Source organism: Lipotes vexillifer, unplaced genomic scaffold, assembly GCF_000442215.2.
Source record: "Lipotes vexillifer unplaced genomic scaffold, Lipotes_vexillifer_v1.1 scaffold920, whole genome shotgun sequence".
NCBI classification, from domain to species: Eukaryota; Metazoa; Chordata; class Mammalia; order Artiodactyla; family Lipotidae; genus Lipotes; species Lipotes vexillifer.
In genome coordinates, this window is record NW_006783413.1 from 840,723 (window position 1) to 868,655 (window position 27,933).

General features: G+C 53.3%; 3 protein-coding genes across 4 annotated transcripts in view; 1 reads left to right on the forward strand and 2 right to left on the reverse strand.

Moving 5' to 3' along the window:
* TLN1 (talin 1) overlaps positions 1–19,632 on the reverse strand; it is a 32,701-nt gene extending 13,069 nt beyond the window's left edge. The window contains 31 exon segments of the mRNA XM_007455968.1: positions 2–53; positions 239–378; positions 570–767; positions 973–1,092; positions 1,437–1,645; positions 1,783–1,885; positions 2,063–2,191; positions 2,358–2,492; positions 2,698–2,811; positions 2,914–3,030; positions 3,193–3,321; positions 4,168–4,334; positions 4,896–5,190; positions 5,381–5,548; positions 6,561–6,659; positions 6,824–7,032; positions 7,222–7,330; positions 7,444–7,557; positions 7,729–7,909; positions 8,136–8,212; positions 8,382–8,483; positions 9,244–9,399; positions 9,730–9,834; positions 10,488–10,548; positions 11,270–11,397; positions 11,507–11,649; positions 11,914–12,066; positions 12,168–12,297; positions 12,562–12,659; positions 12,902–13,064; positions 19,312–19,632. Of these exon segments, the coding sequence (XP_007456030.1) occupies positions 2–53; positions 239–378; positions 570–767; positions 973–1,092; positions 1,437–1,645; positions 1,783–1,885; positions 2,063–2,191; positions 2,358–2,492; positions 2,698–2,811; positions 2,914–3,030; positions 3,193–3,321; positions 4,168–4,334; positions 4,896–5,190; positions 5,381–5,548; positions 6,561–6,659; positions 6,824–7,032; positions 7,222–7,330; positions 7,444–7,557; positions 7,729–7,909; positions 8,136–8,212; positions 8,382–8,483; positions 9,244–9,399; positions 9,730–9,834; positions 10,488–10,548; positions 11,270–11,397; positions 11,507–11,649; positions 11,914–12,066; positions 12,168–12,297; positions 12,562–12,659; positions 12,902–13,031 (4,071 nt within the window). The 5' untranslated portion in view covers positions 13,032–13,064; positions 19,312–19,632.
* Positions 19,633–19,858: 226 nt separating this feature from the next.
* On the forward strand, positions 19,859–24,016 carry CREB3 (cAMP responsive element binding protein 3). Of its 2 annotated transcripts, none has more exons than XM_007455969.1 (9): positions 19,859–20,148; positions 20,230–20,401; positions 20,478–20,545; positions 20,663–20,752; positions 22,139–22,245; positions 22,356–22,424; positions 23,067–23,151; positions 23,249–23,333; positions 23,412–24,016. In XM_007455969.1, exons 1-9 carry the CDS (start codon positions 20,011–20,013, stop codon positions 23,726–23,728), a joined length of 1,131 nt encoding a protein of 376 aa, XP_007456031.1. In that variant the 5' UTR covers positions 19,859–20,010; the 3' UTR covers positions 23,729–24,016. The 2 variants fall into 2 exon arrangements, with proteins under 2 accessions (XP_007456031.1, XP_007456032.1); XM_007455970.1 differs by having other exon boundaries at positions 19,880–20,148; positions 20,254–20,401; positions 23,412–24,004.
* Positions 24,017–24,162: 146 nt separating this feature from the next.
* GBA2 (glucosylceramidase beta 2) overlaps positions 24,163–27,933 on the reverse strand; it is a 10,340-nt gene continuing 6,569 nt past the window's right edge. The window contains exons 6-18 of the mRNA XM_007455971.1: positions 27,880–27,923; positions 27,552–27,654; positions 27,240–27,393; positions 27,024–27,149; positions 26,652–26,824; positions 26,310–26,414; positions 25,993–26,100; positions 25,741–25,892; positions 25,512–25,618; positions 25,222–25,364; positions 25,027–25,142; positions 24,733–24,924; positions 24,163–24,450 (exon numbers count right to left, since the gene is read on the reverse strand). Of these exons, the coding sequence (XP_007456033.1) occupies positions 24,163–24,450; positions 24,733–24,924; positions 25,027–25,142; positions 25,222–25,364; positions 25,512–25,618; positions 25,741–25,892; positions 25,993–26,100; positions 26,310–26,414; positions 26,652–26,824; positions 27,024–27,149; positions 27,240–27,393; positions 27,552–27,654; positions 27,880–27,923 (1,811 nt within the window). The remainder of the gene's footprint in view (positions 24,451–24,732; positions 24,925–25,026; positions 25,143–25,221; positions 25,365–25,511; positions 25,619–25,740; positions 25,893–25,992; positions 26,101–26,309; positions 26,415–26,651; positions 26,825–27,023; positions 27,150–27,239; positions 27,394–27,551; positions 27,655–27,879; positions 27,924–27,933) is intronic.

Here is a 27,933-nt window from a genome sequence, read left to right on the forward strand (position 1 = left end):
GTGCCTGCTGGGTGCACATGGTGATGAGCTGGTTGATGCTGTCAGTCACTGCCCTGGGAGGAAGAGAAAGTCCAGTGAATGGGTGCAAAGGTCATCATTTCTGCGTCCTGTACATGTAGCAAGTCTCTAGCCATTTCTCTTTTGCCTGGAACAACTCCTAAGCCAGGGACTTCTCATGAGATGTCCCCTCCCCAGTCTCTTCAACATTCTAGGGCTGGGCTTCCCAGCTCCTACGTACCGGGCAGCTGCAGCCAGCTGACTCTTGAGGTTGGGGGCTGCAGGGTCTGTGGACAGGGCTTTGGCAGCCAGAAGAAGTTTGCTTGAAGACATGGAGATGCCCTTCAAGTTGGACACAACCTGGGCGCGGTCCTCCTGGCTCTGTTGAAGGCAAGAAGGTCAACACATTGTCCAGTCCTTTCTTATCTGTCTCTAAAAGGGATCTTCTGTCCCAGACACTCAAGTACTGCTAGAGACTGGGGAGGGGAGTGAGCCAGGAGCAGGTGAGGACTCTCTGGTCACAGAGATGCCTCTGATCTAACCCTTGAACAGGACCCAGTGCCTCTTCGTACCGGAGCCTGGCCTGCCATCTCCACACCAGCTTCCAGGAAGGTGCTGAAGTCCTGCCCGAATCGACCTGAGGCTCGAGCCAGGTCCTGAGGGGTTCCCCGAGAGGCCTGCACCAGTTCTGTGGCTGCCTGATTTAGCCCAGCAGCGGCTTCATTCAGCCGGCTCTGAGCTTCTTGAAAAGTCCCGGTGCTGGGGGGAAGCTGCAGGGTCAGAGACAAAGTCAGGTGCCAGGACGGGAAACGACATGAGGGAGAGTCTGGTAAAGGAGAGCTGAGAGGTGGGCACAGAGCCTGGGGGCAATGAAAGGGGATACATCTGGGGAGTCAGGGTCAAGGAGAGGTCGAGAGGTAGAAGTTTGGAGTCTTTCATCCTCCCTGTGTTCCCCCCACACCCCTGTCCTCCTACCGAGTCACTCAGGAGTCGCTTGCTGGCATCTCCCACTGCTCTCAGGGCATTGTCCACATCTCGCTGACCAGGCAGGCAGCTGACACAGCGGGTCAGGGCCTGGGTCACTGCTTTAGCCACCTGAGGTGGGAAAGGAGACAGGGGTTGCCAAAATGGAAACAACTGGGAGATCCCCTCCTCCACCCATGGGAGACTCTGAAAGTGAAAGCAGAAAGGGGGTGTTTTAGCTGAATAGGCCAGGGTATCACGTTAGGGTATCAAGTGATGGTGACCAAACTTCCCCAAATGTGGCTTTCAGCTAGGCCCCTGCCTCAGTCTAGCTAAGACACTTCTACTAAGACTGAGAAGGAAGGGCGGAATCCAGAGAGGAGCTGCGGTGTCGACGAGACTCTTCCCCCGTCAGGGTGGGCCTTCTGATGGGATCTGGGGGAGAGGGAGGGAGTGGCCCTGTCCCAATACTTGACCTGCGCAAGCCGCTGCTGGCTCTCAGGGTCCCCTGGATGGCCAGCTGCCTTCTTCGCCTCCTCAATGAGGCTGCTGGCCTTATCCAGTACATCACTGGCTGTGTCAAGCACAATGGCTTGCACCGCAGGATCTGATGTCAGGGCAGCTACGCCCCTGGCGGCTTGGGCCAGTGACCGCAGCCCACCTGCCACATCCCGAGCTGCAATACCTGGGGAAACAAGGAGAGAGGAAGGAGGGGAAAAGGCACCTTCATTGCCAGGCCCTGTTGCCAGTGGCTTCCTCCGTACAGCTCCCATTCCCCCATCCTCCTCACCACATGCCCCATTCCCAGCCCTGTCCACGTACCTGCGTAATTCTCATTGCCCTGGGCAACCTCCCCCAGCAGCTGGGCGATGGCGGAGCTCACTGCTTTGGTGCTGTTGCCCAGGTCCTGGGCACACTTCTCCATCTAGGGATGAAGGAGGAGACTCAGGGGATCAGGTGCAGGAGGAACGGCAAAGAGGGAAGCTGAGAAGCTATTCAGGGACAGCTGGCAGTGTGAATGAAGGTTCTGGGCAGCTCTGGGGCACAGGTGAGAAGGAAGACCTCAGGGTTTGAGTAAGAATGAGGTCTTTCGAATACCTACCGTCTCCCCAGGTAAGGGCTTGAGCTTGCCATCTCGAGCTGCTGCCTTCACTTCCTGCAGATCTCTCTCTAGATTCTGTACCACACTCAGAGCAGAATCCATCTCCAAAGGCCCACATGCTTCCTGAGCCTACAAAGATATGGGGGGTGGGGGTGGGGGTTGAGGTGTAGGAGGTACATTGTGTCTCACTCACGCCTCAGGTTACACAATTACCCATTTTAGGATATTCTGAACAGATTCTCCATCATCCTAGGACTCCCCCCTCATCTTCCAAAAAGGTAGCCAGCTCCTATACCTTCTGGGCAGCGGTACGGAGTTCAGCCAGTGCGGTGCCAAGGTTTTTAGCACACTGACTCAGCTGCATGGCCGATGCCTGGTCCTGAACTGTTGGTACTGAGGCCTTCGCGGCTGCCACCATCTTCCCACCTGGCTGTTGGGGAACAGGTGGGCAGATGAAGTGTACCACATGCCCTCTGGGCTTGGGTACAGGGACTGATGACGGTCAGGATGTGGTGAGCACTGGGGCTCAGTACTGGGAGAGAGACTATTGGCAGGGATTTAAACTGATTAAATCTAAAGGTCTCATAGAGGAGTGGGAAGGGTCTGGTCTGAGTGGTGAGCAGAAGGTGCCTTGCCTGCAGGAAGCTCTGGCTGGCAGCAATGAGGGCTAGCTGCGCACTGGGACTGTCAGGCTGGGCTTGGCTCCCTCGGACGCCCTGCACCAGCAGTGGAATCTGCTCTGCCACAGCCTGTAGGTGAAAATGTCATCAGAGCCACCTCTCTGCAGGCCGGGGAAAAGTCCCCCATCTTCCACGCCTCCTCCCGCCCCCACGCGCTTCCTGGCGTCTCACCTTGCAGCTCTGCATCAGCTGTGGCTGGGGGCCGGCAGAGGCCTTGGGGGTGGAGGCTGCATGTTGGGCCGCAGCGATGGTCTGTGTAGCTGAGGCTGCAGCCTGCTTGGCTGCGTGCTTTCAGGACAGAATAGTGAGGACGAGGCCCAGACATTCCTACACCCTGTCCCTGGCTTACCCTGCCCGTGCTATCCCCCAAGGAAACGTCAGCGTCCCCACACATCCCTTCCAGTTTCATTCCTCCTAGAGCACCTACACTGGCTTGGTTCCCAGCCTTACCTCCAGGCGCTGCACCAGCTTTTTCTTGATGGCATTCTGTGCAGCTGCGTTGGTCGCCATGCGGAGACCCTCAGCTGCCTCCCGCAGCCGCTGCTGCTGCTCCTCACTGTCAGGGTGGGCGGCTGCTCCCTGAGAGGTGGCGAGGAGACAGTTACCACCCTGCGTCCCTGTGGACCCTAAAAAAGCTCTTCCCTGACCCCTCCAAACTCAGAGGTATTTTCCTGAAGTCATTTCTAACTACCCCCACTGAAAGGTAATCATAGTTGAGACGAGCTACCTCAGGCAGGCAAAAGGGGAGCCTAAAGGGGCTCTGGCTTCCGTCTGGGATGCTGAAATCCCTTCCTTGGGTAGAATTGTTTCTGCTTCCCCTCTCTGGGGAAGCGGCCATATTTCTTCCCCCCTCCCCACAAAACACCACTAGCAAATGGGGGTGAGCAGGGCTCTCTGGGACAAGAAGGATGCAGTTTAGAACAGGGATCTCAGGGGCCCTGGTTACTCCTGCAAACTGAAGAGCCCCAGAGCCCAGGGAGCCTGGGAATCTATTGGCTTCTTCCTGACAGTCCTCTGCACCCTTGTGTCCCTGTGTCCCACTGCCTTGTCTTTCTCTGTGCTGCTAGCAGCGGATCCCCTGGGACTGAAAGCCCACGTGCATTCACAGACCAGGAAGCAGAAGGATCCAGGAAGCAGACAGGTGGTGGCAGCAAAGTAAGGCAAAGTAGGAACCGCAAGCCTTGGACTTAGAGGAAGAAAAAGGGTACAGTTTCCTATCAGTCAGCAAGGACTCTGGGGGTCACACTGGCTGGAAGCCTGGCGTCATCCACTCACTGCCTAGGGGCGCATTTATTTCCTCAGTGCTCCTGTATTTGTTCTCTTGTATCTTCTGTTTTTCACCTCCCATAAATGAGGGTGACTATCTGGACCCTTCTACTTCCCTACAGGGCCCAGTCTGGGGGGTCTGCACAGAAGGCTCTCTACCTTGGCAGCCTCCACCATCTTGGCTGTGGCATCGGCCAGGATCTTAGCGGCACTTAAGAGCTTGCGGGAATTCTCCAGATCACTCTCCCCCTCGGCATCAGCCTTGATGGCATTGACCAAGTCAGAGGTGGCTTGGGCTAGGATGCGGGCCTGTCGCACCATCTCACCTGAGAGCGTAGGCACAGTCAGAGAAGGGAGCCAGAGACACTGAGAGGGTGTTGGGGGTGGAGGAAAGTGATGCAGGCAAGGTAGGTAGGGCTTTTAGGGACAGTAAGGAGACACAAAAGTTCTTGAAGTGATTTCCCTGGAGTTACTGTTTCCTGGGTTTAGGATCTTGGAAAGGAACAGATTTCCTGGTGCGTTTTGATGGGGGGAGGGGCGGGGGGGGGCAGTCTCCAATGGGGATTTTCCATAAGTAGTCTTGAGAGGATGAGACTCTTTGTGAAGGACTTTGAGGGTTAGAGAGTAGAATGGGGATGGCTATCTCTTAATATCATCATTTTCCATCTATTTTTGTGTACACGTTGGTATGCTCTTTAAATACACCAAGGAAGGCAGAGCGGATATCATATTCCTGCTTAACAGATGGGGAACTGGAGATTTCAGAGATTAAACACCCAGCCCACTGTGCTGAGTCCTTGGTGGGGGGGTGATGGGTTTGCAAGGGAATTTCCGGTGGACTCGGGGAACCTCACTGGGATTCTGTCTTCCCAGGGGGCTGTCCTTACCAGCATCACCCATGGAGCTAAAGATGTTCTCGGTGACAGTGAGGATGGTGTCAGTGGCCTGGTCATAGCGGCCAGCAGGCCCAGCCCCTGTGGCGTGGGCCCTCACGTGCTGCAGCAGCTCATTCAGGGCCTGCGTGACAGCTGTAGCCGCTGCTCCTACTCCCCGCAATAGCTGCCCATCCTCTGTGGCGGCCTGGGAGGCGGACACACAGCCCTCCACGGCTTTGGCCACTAGTCGTCCGGCCTCCACCAGCTGCTCTTGGCAGACAGGGGAGCTGATAGTAGGAGCCACCACCTGTGGGCAAAGTGAGTGTCAGAGATGTAGGCGAGGGAAAGGAGTCGTGAGGTAGGGGTGTCTGTGGTGTTCACAATAGTTATTAGGTTGGGTAGTGAGGCCTTGGGGGCCAAAAAGATAAAATGAGAGGCTCTTGTGTGTGTGGTAGCATCACTCCTAGGCACAGGCTGCAGCAACCTTTGGGGCTCACCTTGGTACAAGCCACCAGCTGGGAGGTGGACAGGGCACACTGTGTTGCTGCAGCAATAACCTGGGTCTGAAGCCCTGAGTCCTCTGTTCGCTGGGCCACACTCTTGGCCTTGAGGACCAAGGCAGCTGCAGCACTTGCCACGGCCTTGGCTAGTTGCATGAGCACCTCCTGTGAGAAAACAGCAGTCAGCATGGTCTGAGATCCAGCTTAGGATCCACGGACCCTTCTCAGAGGCATAAGCTGTTTCATTAGTCCCACCGACTCCAATCACAGAACAGTGTGTGCAGAAGCAACCAGAACCTACCCCAAGCCCCTGCCTTGAGCACCAAGTGGGACAGAACCCCCCACCAAGGAACAAACCCACACCGAGAGAAAGTGTCTACACCAAAGGGAGAAACGCATGAGGCGGATACACTCGGACGGCAATGGGGAGGGAGGGTGGGCAGCGCTGTTACAATGGGATGGAGGGAGGGAGGGGGTCCCTCCCACCCCCAGCGTCTTTTCTCCATTTGTTCTCAATCTTGGTTGGAAGCAGTCACCCTGGAGTCTTGGGAACAAGTCCCTGTACTACCCTTCGGACCCCATTTTCTCAAGTCCTGCCTGTGCCGTGCCTCCCCAGCTCCCGTCATGTTCTGCTCCCCCAGGAGGCCAGGGGAGGGGGCAGAGCGAGTGTATGCGGCTCAGAGAGGACAAAGCTGGGAAGGCCCAGGCCAGAGGCCGTTACCGTGGGGGGATCGGGGGGAGATGGAACCCCAGCCCCTCTGGGCGCACAGATCTGCATGGGAAATCCAGGATGACAAGTCAGCTGAGGAGACGGGCATGGGGTGGGAAGGGGGAGCGAGAGGAACAGCGTCCTCTGGGTGTGTGGTCCACAGGACTGGAAGCAGGGGTTCAAGATGCCCTCAAGTTGGGGTGAGGGCTACATACGGGAAAGATGACAGGCAGCCAAAAACATATCACCAATAAGGGCCAAGGGTGAACTAATAGGTTAAGTTTGGATTCAGGGGTTCTGAATTCTTATCCCCAAAAAAGGGACTGGGGGTTCCCAGTGTCATCCTTGGAAACAGAGGTTCAGGTTGGCTCTGAGGGATCAATTTACAGTAGCAGGACTGGAGCTGGATTCAGGATCAGAGGTTACCTCCTAGAAGCTGGGGTTCTGGGGGTTGGGTAAGTCACCAACCTGGAAGTGGGGGTCAGTATCACTTTCCCCAATTTGCTGCAACAGCTCCCCACTGGCCTGGCCCACGTTCCCAGCTGCTTGCAGCAGGTTCTGACGGGGCTGTGGAGAGTGAACACCAGTCAGAAGCTGCCTAATCCCTGCCCACATGTCCACGGGTCCTACACGCCCATGGGTCTCACCCTTCCATCCCGCAACCTGGACCACCCCCTCCTCCTTGGGCTCAAACCCTCCCCTCTCCCTAGTGCCAACCCCTGGCCCCTGACCTCGGCACTAGCCGGCTGGGCACTGCGTAGCAGTTCTGACACCGCCCCCGCCAGGCCCTTCGCTGCCTGCAGCAGGGGCCGGCCACTGCCACCTTCGTCCTCCAGCAGGGCAGCCAGCAGCTTCACGCCACGGGACATCTCCGTCAGGTTGGAGGAGATTGTGGTGACTGCACAGCCCACTGCGGTATAGTCTGTCTCGGCAGGGTCCCCTGCGGGGGGAAGGAAGAAGAGAAGGCCAGTCACAGGCAGTTAGTCACACACACGTCCTGAGAGAGACGTACACACAAAGTCCCTTCTGTGAGTCAAGGTGCAGTCACACTGAGCCAGTCACACTCATGCTTGCACATGCTCACCCTCCCCTCCGCCACCGCACACAGAGGGCTGGGCATCCAGCCTACCTGCTGTCAGGTTCACCACGGAGGCAGTACCGGCTGTGATGGCGTCTACCTGGGAGTGGATTTCATGCTTTGATTCATCCATCTTGTTCCTACGCCAGGCCTTCGAGGCCTGAGAGAAAAGAGGAACAAACCTCAGGATCTGCTCTGCTGCAGTTAACCCCAACCCTGCTCCTTGGAGTCCCAGCTTCAGCACCATCGGCCTCTCCTCCGTCCCATACTCACAGCATCCTGGCCCAGAGGGGGCAGAGTGTCAAAGTCATCCAGAGTGGCCTGGGCAGCCTGCACAGCTTGCATGCTGGAGTTGATGGTTCCAGTGAGTGCCTGCTGGGCTGACGTCTATGAGACAAAGAGAGAAGTAACAGGGAACACTTAGAGGAGAGAGAAGGCAAAAGAGAACCTGAGGCCGAGGAGACAAACAGGGACACGGGAAAGACTGCCGAACTCCTGGCTAGGCCCAGCCAAGGCGGGCTAGGCCCGGAATTGTGGCGGCAGTGGGGGCACTCTTACCAAAGGAGGCATGTGTCCTCGGTGCATCTGGCCACTGGTAATCTGCTGCTGGGCAGGTGGCATGCTGCCCACCTGGAAATTTTCAGGACCAGAGGCTCCAGAGCGCATGATGGCTGGCAGGGCCACGGAGCCATGCTCCACCTTCCCCACCCGGTTACACTGCTGCTGAAGGACTGTTGACCTAGAGAGGGGACGTATGGGGAGCACTCCGAGGACCTCCTCCTCTCATCCCTTCCCACCCGGCTCTACCGCCTCCGCACGTCCTATGGTCTGGGCGGTGAGTGAGGTCTCACCACAGCCTGCGACTGGTTAGAGGCATCCTAAGGACTCCCCACCTCCCACAGTCCTTGGGGTCATGCCTTGCCTTCCCTGCCCGAGGGATGGGGTCAGCCCAGTTCCCCTCGTACTTCTTGGGGGACACCGAGTCCTCCAGCATAGTAGACTCCTCGTCTCCTTCCAGTCCAAAGTGATCCTTGCTTTTTTTCTGTAGGGAGAAAAAAAGAACAAGAGTTAAAGAAGAGGCAAGTGGAAAAGGCAGCCTTTTCATTCTGCAGTCAGCCATCTTCCGGAACTTGGGTCCCCATTTCTAAAGGACTGGCTTGGGGACAAGGTAAGGGAGGAGAAGGAGAAGGTGGGGGTCAGGCAGTGCTCACCTTCTTAAGGATGATATCGATGTAGCCAGCAATGAGCTGTGCGATCTGCTCCCCCTCGGTAGTCTGCACCGAGTAGTAGCCATCTTGGTAGTCCCCGAAATCCTAGGGGGACAAGGTGGGGACTCAGTGGGAAAGGCTGAATCCACCCAGGATGGGAAAGGGTGGGGCGGGAGCCCAAGGTCGAGCTGATGAGGGGCGCTTCCCCGCCCCGTGCCAAGAGCCTCTAGGACAACAGCCTTTCTTCAATCTCCTATTTCTTTATTTTCCTTGGAGGGAAATATTTTACTTCTGAGAAGTGCTCTTTATGCTACAGTTTCAAATGTGTGGCATTTAGGAAATCTCTCTTCTCTCACCCTGAACTGGGAGGACACATTTATCATTTATCATTAAATGACCATAGTTAAGGATTAGTACTAGTACCCAAAATGGAAAAACCACCTTTACTAATTTCCCTTCTCAGTGGGGCACTTCCTCAAGGTGGGATCAGTTTTCAATTCACAATGCAAAAACATAAAGCTAGAGGAGGAAACTACTGTAAATAGCTGTTGCTGAAAGAGGGGGAGGCTTATTTTTCTTTCTGTCACCTTTTTCTTCCCTCTCCCCAAGTTTCCTGTGATCTCAGCTTGCTGGTTACAGTTTTGTTCTGTTGATTTTAAAAAAATGTTTCATTTAAGCTTCCCTCATTCTCCAGGGGTTTCCCCTCTATTCTAATTCCATGTTCCTGCAATAGTTCCAAAGTTTTCCTTTTTTCTGGAGTTGGATTCAGTGCACCTACCCCTGAGCAGGGGTGTGGGGGAGACCTCTGTGGCTGCCCCTTCTCTGAAAACTCCAAAGCCCTTTCTCCCCCGAGACCCCAGCTCACCAGGGTGAAGCTCTTGGGAGAGGCAGCCCAGCGTTTGATGTTGGTGAGGTTCCACTCCTGGATCACCTCTTTGGTCTTCTCGTCCACTCGCATCACACACTCCTTAGTGATGCCCAGAAGCCTGGGCACCAACTTGTTTTTTCCTTTCATCTTTTCCTGTGGGGCAGAGGTTGTCGTTGCTATTATTGGTCAGGGGATCAGATCCAGACCACAGTGGGGTGCTGAGGTGGGCAGGAGAGCTAAACCAGGGTGTCTATGGATGGACCCGGGACAAGGCTATGTTAGGATAAAGGGAAAGGGAAGGAAAATGCAGGGTAAGGAGGGAAATGATGGTGGAGAACCGACAAAGGGGCAAGTTTTCACAAGGAAGAGAATGAAATTCTTGGGGAACAACGGGAAATGTGACTAGGGGCAGGGTTAGAGACTCAGCGAGGAAAGGGTAAGAGTGGAAGTAAGGGCGGGCAGAGAGAAGAATCTGTAACCCACCTTGACCAGGAAGAAGGAGACGCCGTACGTCTTGAGGGAACGGGCTAGCTTCACGTAGCGTACCTTGGCCTCGATCTCACTCATCTGTCCACAGTTCTTGTGTGCCTTCGAGTATGAAATGAGGAAACATTTAGCAAAATGTGGGGAGGATGATATCGCAGATGAGGAGTTAAGTTGGGATGTGAACTATGATGGGAGAGCATGATGGGAACAGAGGAAAAGTTAGGGGATGCAGGCTATAAAAAATGAGAAGGTGAGGGGATGGGGCTGATAAAGGATATGCAGAAGCAATTATTCAAGAAGCGAGGGATACAGTTAAGGAACTTGCAGACATTCTGTAGACGTGAAAGGATGGTTAAGAAGCAGAAGGTCAAACACAAGGCCTTTTGGGCTGAGGGTTCAAAGAGTGGGGATAACACCTTCCGTCTGTACGAAGATATATACTCTTCACAGTGATTTAGGCATACTACCTCGTTTGACTCCCCTATCAATCCTACTCAGGGAAGATAGTTATCCCGTGTTAGAGGTAAAGAAAAGAAAACAAGATTACTGAACTGAGTTCCACAGCAGATGCAGTGTGCAGGTGGAGACCAGAAGCCCAGGTCTTCTGCTTTCTCGGTGCAGGTGGGGTGGGAGAACAGCTTGGAGGGTGGAAGCAGGGTAGGGGTGATAAGGAGGGGGCGGGGGTCCATTTAGTCAGTAGGATTAAGCAGCAAAGCTCCCGGGTCATCCCAAACACTTTCCCCATCCCCATTCACCTGGAAGATCTTACGCTCTCCCTTCTGCTTCACATACTCCTTGGGCAGGAAGTCCTTCAGGCTACACCAGAAAAGGGAGGGTCAGCATGTAGTGGACAGCATCAGGGCTATGTGGGCCATGGACTGTGGGCCTAGGGTTGTAAGGAAATGTCTAGGAGAGTATTATCTTTGGGGAGAAAGAAGACTCAAGGGACTAGAGTCTGGATTGTCCCTGAAATTGAGATGACTTAGTACTAACTCTTGAATACAGCCTGTGTCTCTCCTTACAAGGAAAGAGACTAAGAAACTTGAGTTGGAGGCTCATTCCTTCAGGAAAAGAGGGTCGAGAGCATAATTTTAGGGGACCAAGGGCAGAAGGAGCTCACGAGAAGGATGACCATGCTTGTAGGAAGCTGAGAAAGCCACACCAAACTGTAGATATTCTGAGAAACACCAGTGGATGAGACCTGTGACTTGTGAAATCTGATGTTCCCTGTGACGAAAGTGTAGTTTCCCTCTGGCTATTGCAGTACAATTCTTCAGAGCACCTCAGAAAAGTTACATGCTTACTTCAGAAGTAGGGGGCAGGGGCAGAGATTCTGGACTACATTTATATTCCACATGAGGCCAGGGAGGAGACAAATGGACAATGGAGGCTGAAAAGGTACCCATATGGGTCAGACCCTGGGACCTGAGAAGAGGAAATAGGGGAGAAGGTCTGGGATGGAGACAGGCCCATTGTGCTGGGACCAAGTGGCAGGGGGTCCTGGACCCTGACAGGGTATGGGATGAGGGTCACTCACTCGAGGAAACCAGCCTTGTGCTTCTGCTCATTGTGGGGCCCAAACTGGATCTGGCATTGGAAGCCAGCGAACTCACAGGCCTTGTCGAAGGAGACAGGGTGGGAGCCATTCAGGATGTCATCTCGTGCCTGCAGAGCACAGCGAAAGGAGGCGAATGTTGTCTGGGGTACAGAGATACCCCCACTGCGCTTCTGCCTCTCTCCCTACCACCCCATGCCAGGCAAGTCCTCTCCCTACCTGCACATAGAGAAGGTTCAGCTGGACAGGGTCCCGGGAGTCCACATTCTGGTCTGAGTAGAAGAACTTCCTCCGGAGCAGAAGCGTCTCATGCTCCTCCACTCCCTGTTCCCTCAGCGTCCGGCCATGGTCCAGCCAGTTCACTGGGACACAGAGAGTCCCCTCAATGTCAAGCCCCTAGAGCCCCTATGCCATCTAATCTCTGGCTTTTTGTTTGTTTCTTCATTTCCTACCCTCTCTCACTAATACGTTAAGTTCCGTGAGTGTAGGACTTTGTTTTACTACAGATGCATCCCCAGTGTTTAAACAGTGCCTTGCAAAAGCAAGTATTCAGTAAATAACACAGAAACGGCTGCCCCTGCCACCCTGCTTGTTTCGAATGCCCTCTTCTGTCCCTTTCTGCTTACGCTCGTCATCTGTGTGCAATTTCTGCTTTAGCTTCTCCATCTTCTTTTCATCTCGCAGCAGTGTCTTGTCCTTTCGCAAGGTCCCTGTCACCTCCTCCTTCTTCTCTTCCATGAGCTCTCGAACCAGTGAATATTCATCATGGTTGGTGATGCCTGGGGGAGGGGGTGGGTTGGCAGCATCCCAGGCACTGCAGCCAGGTCTTCCGGCAGAGCTGGGGCCTCCCCCTGAGCCTCTGGCCCCACTAACCCCTTACCAATGCGGGCACAGATGGTCATGAGCATGTCAGTGACGGTCTTAGAGTCGTCCACCATGACAGTCTTCACAGTGCCATCCAGCATACGGATCTTCAAGGGCCTCTGTTTCTTCCTGTACTCCATGGTGTCCTATTGGGGCAGGAATAGGAGGCAGGGGCCCACTTTAAGCTAAAGGTATTACTTCCTTTCTAGGCACCCAGAGGCAGGAGGAAAGTAGATTACTAAAAGGAAGGCTACGGTAGCTCGCTCAAAAGCAGGGTATTATGACTGCCTGTAATAGAAAGAAGGCATAGGGGAGGTCAGAGACAACAGATGCGGGTGTTGAAAATAGGAAGCGGAAGGAGGGAAGTGATGGAAGAGGATATTGGTGGTCCTTGATGAAGTCATACTCACCCCATTTCGGAGCATGTAGTAATCCAAAGCTTTCCCGGCCTCCAGCCATATACCCTTTTTGGGGTCATCGTCTGACAGAAATAGCCCAAAGTCGCTGGCTAAAAGAGAGGATGGATCACCTCAGACTTATAAGGACCCCAATGTGGCTGAATGGCTGCACCACTGCCCCTTATTATTTTCTCAGTGATCTGGGGCCTAAAGGGGAGGGAGGGAACCAAGGAGCACAGACCTGAGAGATGAAAAGCCTTGGGGACAACAAAGTCATCCCCCAAGGCCAAGAGCCTGGGAATGAGAAGGGACCAAGGACTCCCGCCCCAGCCATCTGGGTAGTCAGACTCACGAGGGCCAGACAGGGCCTCTGGGATCCGCTCACGGATGATGCGACAGGCGTCATACACCATGGTAGACGGCTCGAACTGCATCGTCTTTACCACATTCCCAATGCTGATCTTCAGCGAAAGTGCAACCATGGTGGCGGCTTCTCCTCTCCAGCCTGGCTATACCTGACCTATGGCATCAGGGCATTAGAATACACCCTTGTTGGAGGAGAGGAGGCCCCCCAGATGGAGCCCCAGGAAAGGGAGTCACCAAAGCAGATAGCAGTGAAGTTGGTTTTGTTTTATTTTATAATTTTAAAGAATGAAACATGAGTTGCATCAGATGGATGCCTAAGGTGTCTAAGACATCTGAAGGAGAGGCTGGTCTGCAAGTTACAAAAGCAGGTCTGAAACGCAGTGTTACCCGAGGACACCGCCCCGCCCCCAGCACTGGAATCTGTGCCTCCCTTTTTTCTTCCAAGTGTTTCTCTCTTACCCTTGTCCCTGCTCACCTCCTTTCCCAGCCCCGCCTCTGCCCTGTTTTCATCCTTCCTGGTTCAGTCTTCTTCCCTCTTTGTCTCTTACTATACCCTGCTGGCTTCTTCCTGTCTGGAATTTTCAGAGCTCTGCCCTGACTCATCATATGATCTTCCCTCTCACAGCTTTAGCCTCCTCCTCTGCAGAATGAAGACGTTATATTAGATAATCCCCAAGGGCTCTTGAGACCTGCAAACACTGTCTCTAGCTAGTTCGGCAGGGAGGCCAAACACTTGCTGTTCAATCCATCCAGGCCCACTTGTCTCAGCTTTCCTCTAACCTGACGTGCTGGGGGCCTCCCAGAGGAGCTTGGCCCATGTTTGGTTTCCCAGCAGTCAAGCTAGAATCATGATTTTCTAACCCAAAGGGATCTCAGAAGTGATCTAATGAACTCTTTAATTTTGCTGAAGGGGAATCAGACCGTGTGTGTGTGTGTGTGTGTGTGTGTGTGTGTGTGTCTGTCTGTCTGTCTCTGTGTGTGTGTGTCTCTGTGTGTGTCTCTGTGTGTGTGTGTTTCAAAGCAGGTCAGAGAAAGACCGTGTGTGTGTGTGTGTGTGTGTGTGTGTGTGTCTGTCTCTGTGTGTGTGTGTCTCTGTGTGTGTGTGTTTCAAAGCAGGTCAGAGAAAGAGCCCGTGTGTGTGTGTGTGTGTGTGTGTGTGTCTGTCTCTGTGTGTGTGTGTCTCTGTGTGTGTGTGTTTCAAAGCAGGTCAGAGAAAGACCGTGTGTGTGTGTGTGTGTGTGTGTGTGTGTCTGTCTGTCTCTGTGTGTGTGTGTCTCTGTGTGTGTGTGTTTCAAAGCAGGTCAGAGAAAGAGCCCAGTTCTTCTAACTCAGTCCTTGCTCCTTCTAAGTCACCAAGTTACTACCGAGTTCTCACTGTAACTCCTCCTATGCTCTCTCATCTTCAGTTAGTCCTTCTGAAACTCTGCCCTCCATCTCAGCTGCCTCTCCTGACAGTATTTTCATTGTGGCTGGGGACACCAGTCTCACCGAGCCCTCCCGGCAGTGGAGGCGGCAGGCAGTGCAGAGTGTACCACACCACACGTCTGCCTAGCAGCTGATGATGTGACCCAGCTCTGCACAGAGATTGGTGCCTCTTACCTAAGAGAGTGAGCAAATCCAGGCTGCCCATTGCCCTCTCTACAAACTGCTAGCCCCAAAGGGGAGAAAGCAGACTAGAGAGAAGGCTGGAAGCAGAGGTGGGAGTGTTAGGAAACAGCAGCTGAGGATCAGGGAACTTGGCAAGGGGTATGTTTTTGGAGGGTGAAGAGATTAGGAGGGATTGAAAATCTAGGTAGAAACAGGAGGCAGGAGGCAGATGTGGGAAAGGTCTGGACCAGGGATATGATAGACAATTTCTAACCTTATAAATAGTACAGAGTCTCAAAAAAGCAACAGCCACAGCTCGTCCTCTATCGTTACTCCCAAGAGCGGACTCTCCCAGTCTCCCCGCTACTAGGTTTTTACTCCCCTCCCCATTCCTGGAGCACCTCTCCCCATAGCTGGACAGACCTGGCTGTTGGGTCGCTGGAAGGTCTGCAAAGCTGAGGGCACACTGAAAAGACCTTAGACCCTAAGCTGAAATTGCATGTCTCCCCCCATTTCCTGCGGACATACGGACACCCCCTTCTTCCTCAAGCACGGAAACCTCTGGTGAGACCCCGATAAGGGAGTTGAGTCATGGCTACCCTCACTTTCAGGCTGGTCCTCAGTGGACATCCACATGGCTACAAGAGGGTGAGGGAGGAAAGGGAACTGAGCGAGTTGGGGGCGATGATAGCATAGAACCAGGCTCCTGGAAGTATGGGGAGAAGCTATCCAATTCCTGTTCCGGCCTGAGAACTTTGCTCCCCTTTCTATCATGTTTTATGGAACAGCAACAATGCCCCCCCTCCGTGTCCCCCTCCCAGAGAACTCCTCCTCCCTCAAGACATTCCTGAGATACATTCCAGAGGAGTTGGGCAATTGTGGGGGGGAATAGAGGACAGGAGGTCAAATCCCAGCAAGGAATGGAATGTAAATGTACTGGGGGTAAGGAATTTGGGGTACATAGAGAATACAGTCAGAGCAGGTACCCACAAAGGGAGCTGCAGAAAGACAGGGAGTTACAGAGAGGGACAAAGGGAGAGAGAAAGCTGAAGACAGAGTCAGAATGTAAGAGGGCTGGGGGAGTAACACTCAGTCTGTTACCAAATTTGGCCTCTGAGTCTGTAACCGCTGAGAGGGAGGGGAGGGTTGTGGGTGAGACTGACATATCCGGCCTCAGGCTGCTGGAGGCTCATTTAGGGCTGGACTGGGCAGCTGAAGGGCTGGACCTGACTTCCCCCAGCATGACCCTTCCCCACCTACATCCAGATCCATGCATATTCATTCTCCCTAGATGTACCCCAGCCTATGCACGGAGCTCTTTCCCACAAAGCTACTTACACAGTCTCTACATACACATTATCTCAAACACACAGCCCTACATAGATCCATCACAACCACGTCATCTTCCCATGGACTCCACCCCATGCACACAGCTGGGACGTACAAAAACACCTCTATCGGCAAGCACACAGCACTCGGCCCCAACACCTCTCCTCTCGTTACACAGACATTCTCCTTCCATCCATCCAGTGAGCATTTTCGAGGGCGTGTTATGGGAAGGCCCTGGGCCAAACTTTCAGTGGCGGGTAAGCCCTAGCCTCTGCCCTCAATGGGCTCCCAGTCAGCAGAGTGGATGAGCTACATACAAAGTTACAGAAGGCAGGATGTGGTAAGAACCAGGTGGTATGTGCTCACGGGAAAGATCCCTTTAGGTCAGGGAAGGGGGACTAAAATGTCTTCACGAAAAGCGTCATTTGAAGTTAGGATTTAAAAAAATAAAGATAATAAAAAATAACAATGATCTTTTATTGACTATATGTCAATTGCTTTGTGTACATAATTTCATTTAATTCTTACAGCAATCCTGCAAGGTAGGTGTCGGTATTTCCATTTTTACAGATTAGGAAACTGAGGCTCAAAGAAGTTAAGCACTTGTTCGAGTGTTTAACTTGAACAAGTCACACAGCTAATAAGTCACACAAACGAATAAGTTGTGAAGCCAGGATCCAAACCCAGGTCTCTGATTCCGAAGCCCAAGCTCTCGCCACTATTCCAGCCAGCCGGAGATGAGTCAGGGGTGGCATTCCAGGCAGAGAGAAAGGCATAAGCAAAGGTGGAGAAGCAGGAAATCACGGAGGGGCATTCAGGGAAGTGAGGAGGCAGGCTGGTTGAAGCACAGGGTACCTGCAAGTGAGCAGTGATGGGGAAGTCAAGGTTAGGGTGGAAAGGCAGGGGAGAACTCAGCAGGAGTATGTGGAATTTCACCTACCGGAGGGCAACAGGAGGCAAAGGGAGGCTTTGATCAGAGAAGGGGCATAATCAGAACTAAACTTTAGGAAAATAACTCTGGCATCTACCTTGGAGATTGGTTGTAAAGACACTGCATTAGCACAAGTGGGAGGTAATGAAGCCAGAGTTAGAATGGTGGAGAGGAGGACATCACTTATTACAAATTTTAAGAGGTAAAACTGACAGGACCTGATGACACAGTCTGCCCTCAGGAACCAAGGCCCAAAGTCAGGCTGGGGTCCCATTGCTTCGCGTCATCAGTAGGCACTCAGAGTGGCTGGGAGAGCTTGAGTTTAGGCAAGGAACTGGGAAAGGGGGAAAGAAAGGAGCACATGGAGCTGAGAATGTGAAGATGAGGCTGCAGTTAGGGGATGTGGTTAGCAGCCAAGTAGGGGCAGAAGGGATGGGGTTAGTGACTCTATCAGGCTGGAAATGGGGAAGACAAAGTGTAAAGAAAGACTGGGGAAGATAACAGTAGGAAAAATACATCTATAGTTAGTCACTGGATCAGGCTGGGGGAAGAGTAAGAATAATTATGTGGATGGTGGCTAAAACAGGGAATGATGGAGTGAGGTCCGAGGCCAAGTCAGGCTGCAGGAGGTTGAGAAGAGATGTGGTAAGTGGCTAAATTAGGCTACATTAGTGGGATGGCGGGGGAGAGTGAAGGGACGTTGGCAGTGTCTAAGTAAAGATGGAGTTGAGGGGAATGGGATGCAGCCAGTGGCTGGGTCAGGCTGGGTAGGGGATAGTGTTGTGGTCAGTGGCAGGGTCAGGCTGGGAGTGAAATGGGGGTGTGGTCAGTGGCCTGGCTGGGCGTGGGATCAGCAAGATCCAGTTTCCTCTTTGGGTCTCATTTCCTCTTTTCTCTTGGGGCAGTGGGGGAAGGGGATCTATAACTGGACCAAGAAATTAAGGAGGCTTAGAATCAGGCAATGGCACATAGCAGGGACCGTAAAGACTTGGCAGTAGTGTTGCACTGGTGGTGGGGTATTCAGCAGATGACCAGGAGGTATGCACTTGAATGAGTGGGTGAAAATCGTGGGAGAGTGCTTTAAAATGATGGGAAAGCTCAGATGTGCACGAGAGAAGGATGTGCGGATTCAGGGGTGGGGAGGCAGAATTGACACTGAGAACGGATGGTAAGGTGAACAACACGGGAGCATTAAAGGCAAGGGAAGTATTCTGTAAGTGGGTAGGCCTGAAGGGTGTGAAATGCAGGGCCAGGGAGGAGAGGTGGAGGGGAAGGTTTAATATCCAGGGAATGAGGGAAGAGGAAGGCAGTAGGGCTGAACTTTCAGAGGATTAAGCCAACCCCTTCTCCCATGGGAGCAGTTTCCTTGGTCTGCTTCCCCCTTAATCACCATCCCATCTCCCCTAGGCAGTCCCCCACTCGTTACTAAGCCTTGTACACCTCCTGAGTCTCTAACCCTTTCCCACCTCCTATCTTTTAAACAACACGGTCCAGGAACCCGTGTCCCTCAACTGTGGTGGTCACAGCAAGAGCCCTAGGCTTAGACAGTAGAATGAAGCTGGAATCCCAGATGCTTGCAATTCTAGCTGAAGCCCAGAACCCTTGCCTGAAATTAGTTTGTCATTTCTCTGGGCCAAAGAAGCCCCTGTGACTACAGAGGCATAAGAGCCCTCCCCGCAAAACAGGGGCATCTACTTACTGCCAATCTCTTAAATTTTACCTGCCCGAGATCAACCACCCTGACCTCAACTACAACACCGAAAACTGCCCAAGATTCCTAACATTAACCCTGACCCTAATTTGTCTCCTGATTCCCAGTACTGGCTTTGACACTCATCCCTTTCTTAGCACACACCTGAATCCAATCCCTGATCCCTAATTTTGATCTAATTTTTACCTTTAGCACCAAATCCCGACCTTAACCCTAAATCTTGACCCCTAAACCTAAAGCTCATTTGTCACTTGATTCCTGATTCACGCCTTCCCTGTTTATCCCTAATACTGACTATGCTAACCTTCTCTAATCCCTAAAACTGGACTTCTAACCTAGCTCCTGTTGGTGACCCTTAACCTGACCCTGAACTCTGACTTATGTTGGCCATCCTAGAAAACAAAATAATGCTCTTAATACAAACTTCACTTACACAAAACGCACCTGACTCACACTAATAAATCTAAATTTTAACCCCGGTTTTATAACTCCAAAAGCTGACCTTAACTCCTAAACCCAACTCCACCTAATCCGCAACTCACCCAATGTGTTCCTACTCACCCGCTATCAACTAACCTCAAAGCCGATCCCCGCCCTGCGCCACACTGCCACCCACTCCTCAACCTCCCCCAAACTCATCTGTTCCCAGGAAGGGCCTGGCTCTCGAAAAACGGCCTATTTAATTCCGAGCACAAGCGGAGATACACTGGACGCGCTGACCTCTCCAACAGGACCCGAAATAGAAACAGAAGAGTCAGCGGGCCCGCCCGCCCACCCGCCTCCCGGACCTGGCCTCGCAGCCCCACCCTGAAGCCCCAGCTCGCCCGGTCCTCCCTACCTGCGCTGCCCGGCTCTGTGCCCCGCCCGCTGGTCCGCTAACCCTCTCGTTCTCCGGGCGGCTCTCAGGCTCCGGCCTCGCCCTCTCTTCGACACTCTCTCGGCCACTTCCGTCCCGGGAACGTCCCCCACCCGCGGGCGGCGCCCTGGGCCCGCGCTCTATGGTCGCGGGGGCTGCAGGAAGCTGCTCTGGCTCCAGCTCTCGATGCTCGGGAGCCCGCCGACTACCGGCAGCCCCTCCCCGGCAGGAAGCGAGGGTGCGGCGCAGCCAGAGAAAACGCCCGAACTGGGCCGGAGTTCCCTTTTGGGCTCTAATCCTTCCTTCTTCTAGCCCGGGTAGAAGGCGAGGGCGGTTCCCCAGAATGCCCGCCCCCAGGGAGTGAGGGGGCGGCAGGCACGTACCCTCTATTTGCATAGCGCCCGGGACGTGGCGCGCACCGACGCCGCTTCCGCGTCGGGGGGAACTCCAAGTCCCGGAATGCCTCTCGGGTAGGTGCGTCACTTGTGTTGTGTTGGAAGTTGCGGGGAATCGAGTCTGGGAGGCGGGTCCGTTTTCAGAGACCCTGCTAGCACCTAGGAGGAAAACCCCGCTGAGGAGCCTATAGGTGGGGTCGACTGACGGTCCGGGTCGCGCGTAGGGTTGGGGATTGGGGCCGGGTGGAGGGGTGAACTCCTGCGTTTCTGCACATCCTTTCCGTAGATGTCTCATATGGAGCTGGCGTTGGACCCAGGTGACCATGACCTGCTGGGCTTCTTGCTAGAGGAAAGCGGAGGTTTGGTGGCGGCGCCCGATGAGGCCTTAGAGGCTCCGCTGGGTTGGGAGCTGCCACTTTTTGAGGTGGGTAGGGGTCTGAGTCGGGGAGGCCCGGGGCTGGTTGTGGGGTGTGTCCCTGAGGCAGTGGGAGGTGATAGGTTAAAGCCTGTTAATCTGAACCCTGTGCAGGCTCTGAGCAATTGGGACGTAGAGGATTTCCTGAGCTGCCTGCCGAGTCCCCCAGCATCGTTGACCGTTTTCAGCAATTCTAACCCCAGTCTTGTCCACCATGATCACACCTATTCTCTCTCACGGGAGCATGTCTCTATAGATCTAGGTAAGTCTGAAATAAGTGAAGTTTTGGGGGAGGAGAGGACTCCCGGGCCTGACTATTCATACTTTCCCTTTTTCAGATACTGAGAGATATGGAGAAGAGGAGGCTCAGATGACTCCATTGCATGTGGAGGAGCCGGCAGAGCAGGTACTTGACTTGATTTACAGGAGGATTATTCCCCGCATTGCACGGATTGCGGCAGGATTCCCCATTCCTTTCTGACATCCCTTTGCAACTCTGCTGCCCACCTCTCAGGAACCCCAGGGGATTGCTAGGCTAATACTGACTGAGGAGGAGAAGAGGCTCTTGGAGAAGGAGGGGCTTACCCTGCCTGGGACGCTTCCTCTCACTAAGGTAAGACTCCCATTGGAGGAGGGTTGTGAGTCCCAAGTAGGCCACTTCTGTTAATTTTATATCAGTAACTTGAAAAAGAACTGAGGTGAGAGATTAGCACATTTGTTATTACTGGGAAGCTGGAGCATGTAGTTAGTGTGCTGGGTGCAAGGGCAGATGGTGGTTTTGCAGGGCTTGTACAAAGTTTGGTGTTCTTTTTAAGTAAGAATTCAAAATTATCCGGGTAATATTAGTAAAGGGATTTGGAAAGTACTGTGCAAGCATGGGTCCCTGACACTTATATTTCATTGGTTTCACGTTAATCTACCTATAGCTGAATAGTAGAATTAAGTATTAGGGTTCATCAAGGCTGGATTGAGTAGTATAACAAGAATAAGTGTAAAATTCCGATTTTCAAGCAGGGAGTGGCGGCTTCACATGCACAGCATTGTGATACTGTGATGAAATCAATGTTTATTAACAGAAAGGTTAAAAGAATTTTAATTCTTAAAAGTACAAGTTGGGGCTTCCCTGGTGGTGCAGTGGTTGGGAGTCTGCCTGCCAATGCAGGGGACACGGGTTCGTGCCCCGGTCTGGGGAAGATCCCACATGTCTGGAGCCTGTGCTCTGCAACGGGAGAGGCCACAGCAGTGAGAGGCCCGTGTACTGAAAAAAAAAAAAAAAAAAAAAGTACAAGTTGAGGGAATTCCCTGGCAGTCCAGTGGTTAGGACTGTGCTTTCACTGCCGAGGGCCAGGGTTCAATCCCTGGTCGGCGAACTAAGATTCCACAAGCTGCGAAAAAAAAAAAAAAGTACGGGTTGAGTCAACAGTGTGATATGGCTACTAAGAAAGTGAATGGAGTTTGGAAGCTGTATCATCGAATACCAGTAAACCAACAGCGTTGCTGCTAGTAGGGCAGTAACCATCTTGCTCTCCTTTTTACTGACCAGAAAGCATCTTAGTGTCCAGTTTTGAGCCCAGATCTTTGACAGATATTAAGAGGATGCAGTCCATCCTGCGAAGAGTAGATAAGATGATGAGTTGTTTTTTGCCCAGTTTTTTTTAAACTCTGAAGAAATGTCAAGTGCTTTTAAATAGCTAAAGACCTTTGTTCTATTACGGCCCCAGAGATCAGGTGCTAGGTAAGTCCAATAGGTAGAAATAATAGAGGCAGATGTTGGCTCACGATAAGGAAGGTTTTTTTTAGCTAATAAAATTGTTACAGTGGTTTGGCTTGTGAGGGCATTAACGACTGGTCCTCGGAGGCACTCAGACAGAAGCAGAGTGCCTGTTGGTCAGGGAAGCTGTAGAAGGAATTTCTACATTGGGAAGATCGAACTCAGTTGCCTTCAAACTCTTTGGTCTAATGTTCCTCGGATGATACCCCTTTTCCTGTCTTCTCTCAGATGGAGGAACAAGTTCTGAAACGAGTGCGGAGGAAGATTCGAAACAAAAAGTCTGCTCAAGAGAGCCGCAGGAAGAAGAAGGTGTATGTGGGGCATTTAGAGAGCAGGTATAAAAGGGAGTGGGACTCAGGGGTGGGGAGAACAGAGGTAATTGGAAGTGTTAGGTTTTTTAAGGGAGGATACAGGCCATGCCCCCACATCCCTGTTATTCCTCCAGGGTCCTGAAATACACAGCCCAGAATCTGGAGCTACAGAACAAAGTACAGCTCCTGGAGGAACAGAATCTGTAAGCAACTCTTCAACATCAGTCCTTTCTCATCCCTCCCATTTAGTACTGTCTCAGTCTTTCTCCTGCTCCACACTTGATTTCTAACTAGGCAGCTTCCACGTGTAAGGTCTGGTGCTTGGCCTTTAGTGGGTCTCTGATTCTAAGAAGCTCATAGTAGCAGGGAATAAATTTACAAGTAACTATGGATAAGTATCAAGAAGGAGAAAGGAGGAAATAAGAAAGACCTCATGTGGCGGATGGCATTTGATAGTAGATAGGATTCTGGGGTGGAGGTGTGGGGAGCATTCTAGGCAGAACACAGCATAGTCTAGTCTGGCTGGAACCCTAACACGGGTTAGTTAGGCTGGAAGGTAGAGAACGTATAATCCCTAGTGAGGATTGTGTGCAGAGCTGATCAGGCAGTGTAGAACCACTGAAGGGGTTTGCAAAAGGAGTTTAAATCAGGGCAGAGACGTGTGTGTTTGTTTTAGTGAGGTCAGGCATTTTGTTCACAGAGAGGAAGAGATCACTTGCAAAAATAGGTCCAAAAGTAAGAGAGGATCCAGTGCACAGGTGGAGGGGATGAACTTAACAGGAGGGTTTTGTTGTATGTCAGGGTGCCAGGCCAGGGGCTGCTGTCTGTCCCCTCTCTTCCTCTAGGTCCCTTTTGGATCAGTTGAGGAGACTCCAGGCCATCATGATTCAGACAGCAAACAAAGCCAGCAGCGGCAGCACCTGTGTCTTGGTGAGGATGGTGATGGAAGGAGAGATTCTCTTCTCAGGTGGCAGGGATAGGGGTGCAATGCAAAGCCCTTCTTCATCTCTTTTCTCCTGTGCTCTAGATCCTGCTGTTCTCTTTCTGTCTCCTTTTCGTACCTGTGATGTACTCGTCAGACACAAGGGGGAGCTTGCCAGCTGAGCGTGGAGGTGAGATCCTTGAGAATACCATTAAGAAAGGGCTAGGGGAGAAGCCCAGCCTGCCCTGAACGGCATTTGTCTCCTCAGTGTTGTCCCGCCAACTTCGTGCCCTCCCCAGCGAGGACCCTCCCCAGCTGGAGCTGCCTGCCCTGCAGTCAGAAGTACCAAAGGACAGCTTGGACCATGAGCTCCAGGCTCCTAGCAATTCTTGCTGCCTCTTCTATCACATGCCTCAAGCTCCTAGTGCAGAGCCTCCCCTGAAGTTGCCACTGCCTGACAGTTTCTCAGCGTCCTCCTGCCCAGGTCCCATCTCTCCCCTGCATGCAAATCTCACAAGTGAGGGAGGATGGCTCTCTACCCACAGCTCCACGTCTGTTATCTTGCCGGGCAGATATTCAGGCTAGGTGTAAGGACGTGGGGGCCTCAGTCATGGTCTGCTGCCCCCAGTGTGTGTTCAGAGGAAAAGGGATGGGAGGGGGCTCGCCTCAGGTCCTGGTGCCCTGTCAGGAAGCCTGAGGACTCAAACATACCACACTTACTGGCTTTCTGGGTCTTTTATTTGTACCCATGTATGTCTGTCACCCCATGAACGGGCCTGGGGGAATCAACTGACCTCCTTGAACACTTCATGCAGTGAGGGGATGGGGTGAAGAAAGAAATAAATAAGTGATTCTGATGCATGGGTCACCCTCAACCCCTCTTTACTGGCGCGGTTGGGTGGGGAGAAGGGAGGGCATGATTGTCCTGGTGGCTCAGGGCTGCAGGAGAGTGGGGGCGGGTGTGGAGGAGGAGGAAGGGCCAGGCTGAAGGCTGGGCTGTTAGCGCCTCCTTCCACAGTTCACGAGGTGCACTCTGGGCTTGGGTTTGCCACGGCTTCCTTTGGTCCAAGTTTGGGCCTGGTGTTTAGTCCCGTGTCCTGTTTGGCGATTGGCCCAGGGGCCTTTTTATGCTGCTGCTGCTGCAGGGCCAGCTGCATGGCCCAGATGCTCAGCGGCCGCATGTAGGCCAGCGAGCGGAACACCTGCTGCTGGCAGTACGCCTCAGGCGTCTGGAAGGCCAGGCCCAGGCGCTCCCACACAGTACGGTAGCAGCCTTCAGCTGTCCGGAAGCCCTCCCAAGTCAGGCCCTGTCGGGAGAGATGGCAGTCATATTACTTGGCAACCTCTGAGTAGCTATTTCAGCTGGACAGATGCAGAATAGGGTCTGTGCCCTCAGCCAGTGGGGGAGATAAACTTGACTCACAGGCAGAAGCCTGAAGGCAGGAGATAGAATGCATGCCAGGGAAAAGGGGGAGGCTCTCTGGATGGATAAGATGACATTGAATTAGGCTGTACAGAAGTTTGATGGCTGAGGAAGTTTGCTAGGCCAAGGTACAGATGGCAGAGAGTTGGGGAAGGGAGTGAATTACCTCTTGGATCATGGTGGCTGCCAGCCCGTAGACCACACCCACCCAGACTTCATCAGACTGGACACTGGATCTATCAGGAACACCATGGGGCTGCATTCCATTCACAGCCCCCATGGCCCCTCCTGCAAAGCCCTGGACATTGAATTCAAAGATAGTTTGGAGAGCACGGACCACATGTCGGGTAGGAAATACCTAATGGGGCAAGGGAAGAAACACAGTCTCTTAAACTTGGTTCCCACCTCCAGGGAAAACCCTTACCTTCCTCTCTGGTTCCTCCTCCTACTAGTCTCTCACCTCACTGTCTCCTTCTCCTAGGCCACTGGCCCTCAGGAACCACTGGCCAGCACACTGGTCAGACATGATGCTATAGGACTGAGGCTGAGAGCTGCAGTCATAGTTGTAATAGCGGCCTGGAGGAGGAGGAGGACAGAGTAAGGCTCCTTGCCTCCCCAGAGCTGCCTTAAGATTCCTTAGGATCCCCCACCTCACCATTCCACAGCAGTCTCTCATAGGCTTCTTGGCCCCGGCTAAGGATGGAAGAAAATTTATCCTGGACCTCCTGTGCCCCACACAGAGCAGCCATCTTGACCATCACAGCCACAGCTGCCAGCCACAGTCCTCCACAGTAAGCACTGATCAGAGACACAGGTTCAGGGAATTAGCCCGGCAGCTCTAGCCACTCCCATGTAGAAATAATAGGCAGTCACTCGTCCTTAAGCCCACAATCCCTTGATGCCCAGTTCCCCACCTCAGGCCCCTGGAAATCCCTACCCCCCAACCTGGGGCCTGTGGTGACCCATCCATCATAGGTTTGGTCTGCATAGCCTCCATTCTCAATGAGTCCATCTTGGTCCTTGTCAAACTTCATTTCAGACTCCATCACGGCCTAGAGAGGGACCAAGATACTGAAGACCTAGATGCTAAGAAAAGACAACAGTAGCCAGCCGGGCTCTCCCCAAACACCAGGCAGCATGCCCCTGGCATGACCACTGCACATGCATCCCTTACCAGACACACAGGCCACATGTCCCTCAGGAAGCAGTGGTCACCCGTCAGGTAATAGTCCCGATAAACCTGCAGCACAAACTTCAGGTTCAGGTCCTTCCAGTCCGCCGTATCATGGACCACATATGCATTGACCCGGAGCCATGGCTCATCATCTGGGGAGGGGAGAAAACCTGTTTCATCTGCACTGTAGGGTAGGGTAGAGGGTGCAAAAATTGAGGAACAGAAGCTCACTTGTGGGGGAGGGACTTTTACCTGGATCCCCAACATCATGAGGCACGACGTTCCTCCTTTTCACAGGTGCTATTATCCCACTCATCAGGTACCGTTGCTGTGCCAGATCCTCCCTGAGAGTGGCCAGAGCTGGGGGAGCAGATACACAAGCGGGGGGCGCGGGGCAGGGAATGGGTAGGCTTGGGGTAGGGCACAGAACTGTGTGTGTATGACTCCAGAGGGGAACCAATAAGCAGGATCCACATTATGTTTGGGTGGAAGAGACAGTGTGAGGGACCACAAAGGTTCAGGGACGTGGGGAGCTAAGAGGGCGGAAGAGGCACAAAAGGGACCCTCACCCATGTCATACTGCAGGCTGAGCTCGAGTTTGGGCCAGAGCATGACGAGGGCAAAGGAAGCGTAAAAGTGGACATCATATGTGTTGTACATGCGATATTCCTGGCCTGGAGGAATGAGGGAGACACACTGTTGCCAGGGTTCCTGCTGCTCCTTCATATTGCCCTGCCTAGCTGCTGCTCTAGCATTGGGGGTGGGGCACTGTCACACTCCATACCTGACACTTACCCCTCATCCCAACCAGTCCCCTGGGATAGGCAAAACCCATCATCCCACCTGGGGGCAGGGCACCGACTGGCCTCATGGATATGGCCTGCCATACTGCGTACACCAGCGGCCCATACCTTCAAGGTAGCCGAATCGACCATACTCTCGTAGGAGGGGGCGGAGCTGACACATGCTCCCCACCGGCTCCTCTCGTAGGCAGTCCTCAGGAACTTCCAGCCATACTGTGCCCCCATCAGCCAGGAAGTATAGTTCATTGAACAGCGCAGATTTGTACCAGGCAGGCAAGGATCTGGGGAGTCAGGAGGAGGGAACAGTCCAGTGAGTGTGGACCTCCCAGGAAAAGACAGATTCTGGGGTTCGGCAGAGTAGGGGTCCCAAGTGAATCCCAGCCCAACTCTGCTGACTTTGGTGGGTGGAGACTGAATCAAGGAGTCCCAGTTGAGGTGTGAGTGCCTGGGAGAAAGGCAAGAGATGGGCCCCATTGGCACCTGTCATCCAATATCGGGCTCTGCCAAGCCGAGATCCTCTCTTCCCAGTCTGCATATCTGCACAGTGCATAGTGGCTAAGGGTGGGTGCTGCATCACCATCTGGGCCAAAGAACCTTGTGTACCGCCTGGGGTGGAGAGAAAGAGGAGGGATGAGAATGTGGGCTCCAGCTCACAGCCCCAGCACCACAGACCCTGTGCTCTCTCATTCCCATCACCTGTAGTAGACCTGGCCCTTTGCTCCAAACATGATTCTGGGCATGTCCCAAGCCAGTGAGAACTCCAAGCGGCACTGGCCTCGAGGTGGCAGCTTGCCCGTAACACACACTGCCCCAGCGATGCCTACTCCTTTCTGCGAGGGGAGGCTTTGGCCTGAGAGAAGCGCAAGATGAATCAGCACAGGCACCCCCTTCAGCCGCAGGGGTCCCTAACATGGGAATAAAGCCTGCTTATTACCAGGCCTTCCACCCCTGCTCCCAAGATAGGGACAACCTCTCTTCCCACCACCTCCCTGTCAGACCCCCCATCACCAGCGAGGGAGTCCAGCTGTCCATCCTGAAGTAGATCCTGCCACACCTGCTGCCCAGTGCTGTCAGGGTCAAAGGCTGTGAGGTGGGTTACCATGGTATCTGCCTGTTAAGGGGCCAAAGACTCTGTGAGGAGAAACTCCACAGGTACGCTGGCTCCTGACTAACTCCCCTGAATATATTCCCGCCTCCAAGTTCCAGAGGCTAGGGTGGTGAGGGTGGGACTCAGGAAGTGAGGAAGTGAAGAGACCATGGTGGCATGGGGGGTGGGCTAGGGCCAGGCTGAGAGTAGGGGTTCAGAGGCTATGGTATGGGGCAGGCTCCTCCATACCGTGAGTCGTGCAGCCACAGCCATCGTGTAGGGATTTGGAGGGGGTGGATGGAG